At 29.5% G+C, this 10,490-nt stretch overlaps 1 protein-coding gene and 1 long non-coding RNA gene across 2 annotated transcripts; both read right to left on the bottom strand.

Annotated features, from left to right (window-relative positions):
- Positions 1-970: 970 nt before the first annotated feature.
- Positions 971-6,165, bottom strand: LOC107936587 (S-type anion channel SLAH3). Its single transcript, XM_016869348.2, has 5 exons — positions 5,944-6,165; positions 3,303-3,689; positions 2,451-3,221; positions 2,345-2,376; positions 971-2,273 (listed from the first exon to the last, which is right to left on the bottom strand). Exons 1-5 carry the CDS (start codon positions 6,016-6,018, stop codon positions 1,919-1,921), a joined length of 1,620 nt encoding a protein of 539 aa, XP_016724837.1. The 5' UTR covers positions 6,019-6,165; the 3' UTR covers positions 971-1,918.
- Positions 6,166-8,092: 1,927 nt separating this feature from the next.
- Positions 8,093-8,950, bottom strand: LOC121215284 (uncharacterized). Its single transcript, XR_005911013.1, has 2 exons — positions 8,869-8,950; positions 8,093-8,536 (listed from the first exon to the last, which is right to left on the bottom strand). It is a non-coding gene; the product is annotated as an uncharacterized lncRNA (long non-coding RNA).
- Positions 8,951-10,490: the final 1,540 nt, after the last annotated feature.

Raw genomic sequence — 10,490 nt, forward strand, 5'->3', positions numbered from 1 at the left:
ATTATATTCGGTAAAAATTTTGTATTAAAAAGCTATCTTTTTTTTCTTTAGGTACTATTATACATATATTAGTATAGTTAAATTATATATATATATACTCATAATATTATTGTGTTGGTTGAAATATATTGGGTTGGACTTAGAAAGTTTAAAGGGTAAATTATTCAAATATTATAAATATTGATTGAACCAATTTTTTATCATATTATTCAATTGCTAAATTAATGGGTTAAATACTTTGTTATAATATGTAAACTAGTTTCTATTTATGTATGATGTACAGGTTGAATGTATATATTAACATTTAGAATATAATATATTTATAATATTTTGAATATATTTCGTACATAAATATTGGGAGTATAAGGTATTAAAAGAATGATATTACAATTATTATTTTGCAAAAGAATTTAAAGATGAAATTTGGAATTTCATAAATATGGGAATAATAAGAATGCAACTTTGGATTATGATATTGCAAATTTACCGTCGTAACAATCAAAACATGTGGTATTTAGTTGAGTTAATGTAAAATAAAATTATGAATTGTGGGTTAATAAAATTATTGCATGGGGTAAGCTACACAAAGAATAGAAATATAATACTAGAAAGAATAGAAATATAATTATTAGGCAAACAATATAAAAATATTAAAAGGGAGAATAACACTTAAATCACATTAAAAAATGATAAACATGTTCTCAGGTGATAGTAAAATATTCAATAGTTTCGACCAAGCTATGGATGATACAAATAATAACTATCTAGAAGAATTCTTGAATACACTTCTACCAAATAGTTTGCCTCCACACAAATTGATCTTAAAAAATCAATTGTCTGATAATAATTTTAAGAAATTTGGATCCATCAAATGGCTTATGCTATGGAACAAAAATGGTTTGCAAACATTTCCATAATAATGTAATACACTATGAGATAACAATTGATCAACTTGCTCGAAATCAAATCTTTTTATCAAGAATTTCACTCTCAACAATAGAAAATGAATGATATCCTTTTCAGTTCAAGCGAAAACAATTTCCAATACGTCTTTGTTTTGTTATGATTATTAACAAAGCACAAAACCAAACAATACCGACAATAAAAGTATATTTGCCACTACATGTTTTGTCTCATGATCAATTATATGTTGCATTATCTAGAGGGGTTTTAATGTCTTCATAAAAAATTTTAGTCAAGTCAGACAAAAAAAGCACGAAAAAAACATATGCAAGAAGGTGGTACAAATTTAATTTTATAAGTAAAAATTTATTAATATAACTAATTTATTTTTTTCGAATTTGCAGACATCAAAACAATGAATTATGATTATACAATATTTCCTTTTAAACATTGTATGCAAATAACATTTTTATAATATTGTACTATTACTGACAAAATATTATTCATTTTAATTATTATTTACATTAAATATGTTGTTTTTCTTATTACATTAATCACAAGAATTATACTGTTGGAAATTGGGGTGGGTAAACTTTTTCCCTTAAATATTACATGCTCTAATGAATTTGCCTCTAACAGTTGACATAGTGAACTTACCAAGCTCATATGAAGTTTCCATTCGGACAACCAATCACAAGATGCTTTAAGAGCAGGCCGTTCTGCTCTTTGAAAAAAAGGGGAAAAAAACTAGAATGCGATTTTAAATTGATTGGTTTTATTTTAGCAATAATAATAATACAATATGTTTGCAATTTGCAATAATATTATTATTCCTTCACTTTTGGTGCAGAAAAGTGCCAGAAACCTCCATTTCTCTCTGCGTACATGCACATGCTCATTGGAAACCAAAAACTGATGTTCCTCACATGTATCGAGTGTTGAAGATTCTAAAAGAACAAAAATCGGCAAGATCCTGCTGCTAAAGGTTGAAACTAAGGCTGATGATGATGAAGTTTTACACTGATGTGGCTTCTGGAGTGGGAATCTTTAAGGCAGCTTCTATATCCTTGTTGTCAGAACTTGCAAATTTCAAGAAAGTTTCAATGTCTGTAAGATTGAACCACTTCTTATGAGGTTTGGGTTTTCTGTCACTAATGGCAATGGCTATGTCATTAGGGAAGAGGTCTCGTAGGACAAAGGCATGCAATATGGTGGTTACAAGTAGTGCTGTTACTGTAAGTGTAGCAACAATGGAGAGTGTGACACAAAGTGTTTGAGTTACAATATTTGTCACTTCACTTGAATATCTCATGGCTGCTGTCGCCGCCCCGGTCATCGGAAATGTGTATGCCCACCAAGCCAATGAGAACCTGCAAAAGAAGTGAAATTTAGGGACTTCCTAATAGCACTGAATTATAGGTAAACAGAGATGCATACATACTTGAATCCTCGAAAAAAGTTAACCCGAACTGCCTGCAAAGGGTACAAGTTATAAGTCAAATTGTTCATATGGAACTTTTCTTGATGTTCAAAGAGGCTAAACATACCAGTGAGAAATAAAGGAACAAGGCAATGAAGTAAGCAATTCGAGCTCCATTGTCGAAGGAGCCTTGAATCGTAGCCCATGCCATTGAAGCAACACTTGGTGCTGCAACAAATAGAAAGAATACAGGATGGAGATCTTTGGGGAGTGTGTCGTTTGTTGGAAGTCTTTGATAAAGAGTTACAAAAAGAACTACGTAATGAGCTAGACCAACAGCAAAGAAGAAAATAGGTCCTTCTTTAAGCCCCATTGATGCACCCAATAGTGCTCCCACGAAGTTCCCAACGATTGAGAGATGGTTTGAAGGATTAGCCACCTTTGAAAGCCTTCGTTGACCTCCTGACATCCATTGTCCATATATTTTAATCTCCAAACAGAAGATTGGTGTCATAAGAACGTACCATAAAGGTACAGGCAATTTTGAAACAAGTGAAGGTGGCACTCCAAGAGCTAAAAACAAAAGAGCTATCCATGGGGCAAAGAAGAAGTTGACACGGATTGGATGGTAATACTCTCGACGAACTGCTTCAAAGTAGAGAATCACTTTCAGAAGGTAAATGGAAGCAACCATGGCTACTAAAGCGACAGATATCCACCATAGGATATGATTTATAATCAAGTTGATGTGAAGAAACTTTGTAGATGGTGAAGTGGCTAGGGTTTTCCACATGATAGCTTGGCTACTAACTCCCAGACAGATACCAAATGCAGAAATGGGATATCGAAGGAGGAATGGCCAAGTTTTATTATCAGGAAGAACAATCTCCTCGGAAGCCTGTTAAAAACAAAATAATGTCAGGTTCTTCCAATAGAAACCAATGGTCTAATTATGATTTGAGGGTATTAGAAATGATACCCTTAGGGTCTCTAATTCTGGTCCTTCCAATGCATCAAAGTATCGGTCCACAGGTAGTGGCAATGGTTCAATATTCTCTGAATCTGATTCAATTTCCTGTGGCTTTCCACGTAAATTTGATAGCTGCCTTTCAAGTCTACCAGACCATGTTTTGAAGGAATCAAACCTCTTGTCTTTGAGCTTTTGATGGTTGAGATGTAGTTGTTGATTGATGTTTTTAATGTTAGCTGAAGAATCTGGAACTCCATTTTCTAAACCCTTAGCTTCATCAACATGACAATGGTTAGTAGGAGAAGAGGGCATTGAAATACAAAGCTTCATCTCATCACCATTGCTGGGTTGCCAAACCTTGATTTGGTTTGAGAAATTATTTGTTTCATTTTCCACCTGCAAATGCGCAAATATATTTCAAACGATTTCATTATGTTTAAGTGTAAGTATGACGGTAAAAGTATATGTAATTTACTACTTAAAAAAAGAGTAATTTAATTTTAATATGCAAATCATTTTATTAAAATTTTAACAAAATGATCAGTTTATTTTTTCATATAACTACTAATTACTCATTTTTAGAGTAAGAAAATAAAATATTATTTAACTTTTAGTACAAATATATTTGTAATGATGACATACTAAATGAAAAGAAAGTGGAAGTATGACAAAAATAAAAAGCTAAAAATCTTAAATAAAACCCATGAAATATACTATTTTATTTAAATAAACGCTTACAATTTTATTATACCCAAATAAGCACTTTAAACTTTAATTTATACCAAATAAGCCCTTAATCTTCAAGCTGTATCAAAATCAGCCTCTAACCTTGAATTCATACCTAAATAAATTGTTAACATTAATCGACATTTCATTTGAAATCAGCACTAAATTAGATATAACTCAAAAGGTAAGAACATTCGAATACAATAAAGCATAAGAACTTATTTAATAAAGGATAAATTATACCCCACAATTATTAAACTATTAGTGAGTTTACGTTTTGATCACTTAACTTCAAAATGTTACAAAATGGTCATTAAACTATTCAAAAAAATTTATTTAAGTCACTGAACTATTCGAATATTTTTATTCAATCATTGGCTGTTATATTTTTTTCAAAAAGAAAAGTTTAGATAACGAGCTTCAAGCGACAATTTGACCATCGATACAGTAGATCAGTACCTATCAAAGAGTAGAATAACATACATTAAATTCAAATCAATCTGATGGCTAATATTGGAGATCAGAGAAGAGGAATGAGAGCTTTTGATTGTTGCAGATTATGCGAACAAAAAATACCAAACAACAATTATTTTAACAACCTAGTGACTTAAATGAAAACTTTCATATAATCTAATGATCAAATTGTAACTTTTTTATTTAAAATGACTAAAACATAAACTTATTAATAATTTAATGGGGTTAGAAAAAATTTACCATTTAACTAAAAAAATCTGTCATATTCTTTTTAATACATCTAAATCTGACATAAATGGATTAGTTTACATATTTAAAATCATATCTGATGACAAGGACTATACATAATTTATGAAGACAAAAAGATCCCATATTAAGGCCTCGTTTGGTTTCGCTTTTAGCGCCAGTGAGGTACAGTTGAGGTAGGTTTATGCTTTTAATCTCATTGATATGTTGTTTGTTTCAGCAGTTCAGTTCAGTGAAAATCAATTTCAACCTCACTGCTGTGCTGAAAAGGGGCTGGTGGTTTCAGCTACAATTAAGGGCATTGGGGCAGTGGGTATTTTTAATAGACAAAAATACTCATAGTTTTATTTATTATTTTACCATTTTATCCTTGCAAGTTAAATTAATTTCTCTCCCAACCTCATTTGTTATCAGATTTGGGAAGAAAACAACCGTTTATTTTACCCTTGTATGGGGTGTTTGTGCATACTTCATCCGGCTAAATTATGCATTTGAGTGAAAACTGTATAATTTAGCCTGATGAAGTATGTATTAACAATATACTTAAAATCTAGTTGGCACTTAAAATCATTGTAATATATGTAAAAACAATTTAAAATATAAATTTATTAATATATATATATAATAAACTCAAATAAACAATGAAAAGATAATAAATTTTTAAATATATATTTGTTTAATTTAAAATAGCTTTTATAAAATATTTTCAAGAAATCTACCAAACAACCGAAAATATTTTGCATAGATTCATCTAAACACCAGAAAAGTAAATCATTTCCAGAAAAGTAAATCATAATTTTTAGAAAATATTTTACTCGCAAATAAACAGAGCCTTATAATAAAATATTAGAAGATACATTTTAATATTTTATTAAATAAATTTATAAATTCACATATTTTAATAATTTAAAAAAAGTAAAATAATTTAAAAAACTTCTATTATAAATCAATTCTAATATGATATCTTTAATAGTCATTTTTTATTCTCACCTCACCGCTACAGCTGCGTTTGAATCCAAACACACACTCCACTATTGTTTCTAATCTCACTGCTACGGTATCTAATCTCACCACTATAGTAACTAATCTCGCCACCACCGCTGTTTTTAACCTCACCAGAGGTAAACACATCGCCCATCCAAACTAAGCCTAAGTATTGCCACGAGAGAAACACATTTACTATAAAAAAAAGGTGTAAACTTACGCAGATGCTATCAAAGCCAGATGCATGACATTCCTTCACCTCTACAGAAGCCGGAAGCTCGCCGTTATGATCCATTCTAACCTCCAAACTCGGCTGCTTCACCTGGGATAATGCGGGGTCGCTGATCTCCGATGCCGATGCTGGAAGCTCTAAAACAAATGGGAAGAACAGTGAGAAAATATAAATGGTTCCAAAACGAGTTCTGTGAGTTGAAGATGAACTCTGAAATCAGAACAACAGCATATATATATATGTAGGAGAAAGAAATCCGATGTGGTCCAAAAAAACACACTAAGAACCACAACCAATACACGTTTTCTAGAAACAGGCAGTCAGGCAGGCAGACCAGATATAAATTTGAGTCCAATGTGGGTCAGTCTTGTGCTAACCGATGTACTTTAAATTGACGCTTTTTTTGTTATTATTATTGCGGCATTATTTTCCTGGAAAAAGACAAATTGTGTTCGCTGTAGATTTTCTTTTATAAAAAATGATCCAGCTGGTTGGAAATTAAAAAAATGGTAGTTGATGAGCCATGGGAAGCATCATTAATTACCTGTACTTTTGTGATGATTATATTAATTATATTTTCAAAGGCAAACACAGTTCATCTTTGCTATTATTAAGAAACCTGCGGTTGAAAAAGGTACAACTAAATCTAATGCTATGATCTATATCTGAATTCTGATATGATGATTCGAAGAAATAAAAAAAAAAACTAAATAAATTAAAGCCACCATGTTTGAAAGTGACTGAAGAAAATAGTAAAGTCTTAGCACAAGTTTATCTAATTATTAAAGTATACTACACTTGGTCAAACGGTATGCCTAATGTATGAATAATATTAAAATGATTGTATAAAAAATTTTAATAAATAAAAAATATATAAAATTATTAAATATTAAATATTAAAATAAAATAAATATTTTTAAAAAATAATTAAAAAATAATATGAACGGGTCTAAAATGGGTTCGGGTTAATAATTTATAAATATTGATAAATTTAGGTAAAATTTTAAGTCTAATTTTTTAGGTCGGTCCGAATTTGAGCAAGCATAAAATATGTTAATATCATGCTTAGGCCCAACCCATAAACACTTGTAATTAACATATAGACGGTCATGTATAAAACTTTAATATTTTAATCAATATTTTCATTAAAAATAAATTTAAATATAATTAAAATTTACTGTTTTAAAATGATTTAAGGTTGAATTTAACTCAAAAATAAAATAACAATCAAACTAACAAATATATATATATAAATATTGAGGAGTTAAATTTCACATTATATCTAGAAGAAAAACAAAAGCCCAAAACATGGGTTTAATGAGTGGACTTGATTTGCCTTTGATAATCTAATGAACTATAGAGGCTATTTGAAAAGTTAAATGAATCGGTAAAGAAAAAATAATTTCCACAATAATGCTTATAAAATTATTTAACTATTGAATTTCATTGATCTAATCTGAAGGGAAACTTTATTCTGTTTGTTTTTTTCATCAAGCATTCAATTATTAATGAAAATTTAAGAAAACAATTTCTTAAATGCATTAAATGATGCTGAAATATTTATCATTGAAATGATAAAAATATGAAATGGAAACCAAGAAAAATTAATTTGTAGATTTGTTGATAATTTTAATAGGATTTTTCTCCCCGAATTTCTCATCTAAACGCATGTTCTTTTTGGAAATTATTTATATTTTAAAATATAAAAATAAAGGATAAATAAAGTATATTTATTTTGAAGGTTTATTTGCTGCTTCGGCTAAGTCGGATTTCAGTAGTTTTGTGATTTTACTCGCTTCTATGGAGTCTAGTCAGAATGCAGCATTGTTTGCGCCATGAATTCAAAGCGGCGGTCATGAAGATGCACCCGGACAAGGCTTTAAGTTCGGACGGTATGAACCCTGCCTTCTATCAATCTTGTTGGCATGTTGTGGGTCAGGATGTGTTCAATGTGTTGTCATTGGTTAAATCAAGGAGCATTCCAAGATTTTATGAATAACACTTGCTAAGGAATGGAAACGGTTATGGCAGTTAGTAGCTAGTAGTTAGATCTTAGTAGTTATGGTTGTCACAGTTAGTTAACTATTAATACATTGTGTTATAAATGCAGTGCAATGTACTCTGAAAATCAAGATTATTCAATCAATTTACTTCTCTTGATTCATTTCTATAGTTCTCATTATGGTATCTAAGCAGTAAGTTTTTTTTTTCTTTGTGTTTCTTCTTTGTGCTTCTACCATGGCGATAGAAGCAGTTTCTGGCAATGATGATGATTGTACATACCTAATTTTGCCAACCCATTCCTAAATACTAACCCAAACCCCAAATACTAACAACCAAAACCCAATTACAAAAAAACCATCTAACCCACCAAACCATACCCATAACCCAATACTAAAACCCACCAAATAATACCCAAATCCAACATACATCAGCCCAAACCCAAAACAAAAAAAAACACAAAAACACCTAACCCTAATCAGCCCTTAGCCGCAACCACCCTCCCCACTTGCTCCTGACTGTCAGTCTCTGCCACCACCATACCAGCCTCTGCCACCATCACATCCACCATCTGCTCCACCTGCAAAATCAAACAGAGCACGCAAGCAGCAAAATATAGGGAAACAGATTTGTACAAAGGCTATAAAAAGCCATCAAAAACATTTTTTTTTTGATAAGAAAGAAAAAGCATTCGATTCCTAGACAATACAAGAATAGCAAATTCCATTGATACAAAAGCACAAGTATAGTACCGAATCAGAGGACCAAGATATACAAAACTTGAAAAGCAAATACCAAAGGTGATTTATTTTATTTCTTTCCCATTCTTAAACCTATTGTTTTTATAAACATATATATTTAACAGATACATATTTAAAAAATAATAATAATAAATAAAAATAAAAATTTTACCTTTTTCGGCCACCGTGCACATGGCCGAAAATCGCCCCAGCTCTCCTCTCCCCTCTCCCCTTTCCTTTTTTTTTTATTTTTGTTGCTGCAAATGAGAATTTTAAAAAATTTTGGCCCTTATATAGCCTCCCAAAACGACGTCGTTTTGGAGGCTGCCCTTTAGCCCCAAAACGACGTCGTTTTGCCATAGCCCGACCCGATCCGACTCGCTCCGGCCTAGGATCCGGGTTTTTTTAACGGAAAGGCTAATTGCACTTTTAGCCCTTCCGCTTTTTATAGATTTATAATTCATTTTTTTATTTTTAATTTTGCCCAGAAGTTTTGTTTTTGTTTCATTTCGGTCCCTCCGCTGCTGTGGGCTTTAGGCCGAATGGTTTATTGCCCGATCTAGTCCCTCTGATTTGTTCGCTCGTGTAATTTAGTACTTTTTCCCTTTATTTCTTTTAAATTTACCCTAGAACTTCATTTTTAATTCCATTTCACCTTTTTACTGTTTCTCATTATTTTATTTTAATTTTACTATTATTGTTATATTTATTATGTATTAGCATCAGTATTATTTTACTTAATACTTAGATATATATTATACTGTATTATTAATAGTTTTTGTTATTATTATTTCTCTTAAATTTTATATTATATATTTACCCTTTTAATATATTAGGTATATTTTACATTCTATATTACATATGTAAATACATTTATACTATATTAGGTGTATGTCCTTAAATGTTGTTAGTCATATTTATATATATATATTAAATACTATATCAAGTATGCATATATTATATACGATTTTTGCTTAAATATTATATTATATGTATTTAAATATTAATATTATGTATATACATTTTCCATGTATGAATATATGCTTACGCACATGTAGCGCTATTAATTCTCTTTATTTGTTTTTTATTTTCACCTATACATTTTGTTGTTTACATATTCTTTTGAGACTATTATTCATTAGTATTTTACTATTACTATTATTAGTATATATATATATCATGCTTTTAATACTATATTTTTAAATATCATATTATGTATATATTATTTCATTTATTTTTTCCTATTATATTAGTACATATTTTATTATCCGTGTATATAATAGTATTATATAATATTATTTTCATATATCATTATATTATTTATTACACCTTTCATTATTATCACTTGTTATTTTTATTTTAATATTATTGTGTATATATTTTTCATATATGTCATGTACATACGTTTTGTCAATGTTTATTTTATATATATATATATGTATATACTATGTATATATTTTAACATTACTAGTTATATTTTTACTATCTTAGGTATATACTTCAAAAACTATATATGGTATATTTCTAACATTATTACTATTTATATATATATATTATGTACATACTCTTAATATCATTATTATGTATATATATTCATTGTTTCCATTTCATGTTTAATTCTAGTATTACGTCTAATATCGCATATATCTTTATCGTTTTTAATATTATTGTCACACTTATATTAGCTTCAATATATTTCTAGCTCTGTCTTTTATTCATTTTTATTTCATATCAATTTGCTTTGCGTTATTTCGAAAATCTTATTCTCGTTTTCTAATTAATTTCAATACATAA

The sequence above is a fragment of the Gossypium hirsutum genome, chromosome A02 (genome assembly GCF_007990345.1).
Source record: "Gossypium hirsutum isolate 1008001.06 chromosome A02, Gossypium_hirsutum_v2.1, whole genome shotgun sequence".
Taxonomy (NCBI): domain Eukaryota; kingdom Viridiplantae; phylum Streptophyta; class Magnoliopsida; order Malvales; family Malvaceae; genus Gossypium; species Gossypium hirsutum.

What these genes read in the sequence shown, in the direction of transcription:
- LOC107936587 (XM_016869348.2), bottom strand. Translation starts at nt 6,018, where the DNA reads ATGGATCATAACGGCGAGCTTCCGGCTTCTGTAGAGGTGAAGGAATGT. An exon ending in CTGGCTTTGATAGCATCTGC is followed by an intron (nt 3,690 to 5,943) that starts GTAAGTTTACAC and finishes GCGCATTTGCAG; the next exon opens with GTGGAAAATGAAACAAATAA. An exon ending in TGTTCCTTTATTTCTCACTG is followed by an intron (nt 2,377 to 2,450) that starts GTATGTTTAGCC and finishes TACCCTTTGCAG; the next exon opens with GCAGTTCGGGTTAACTTTTT.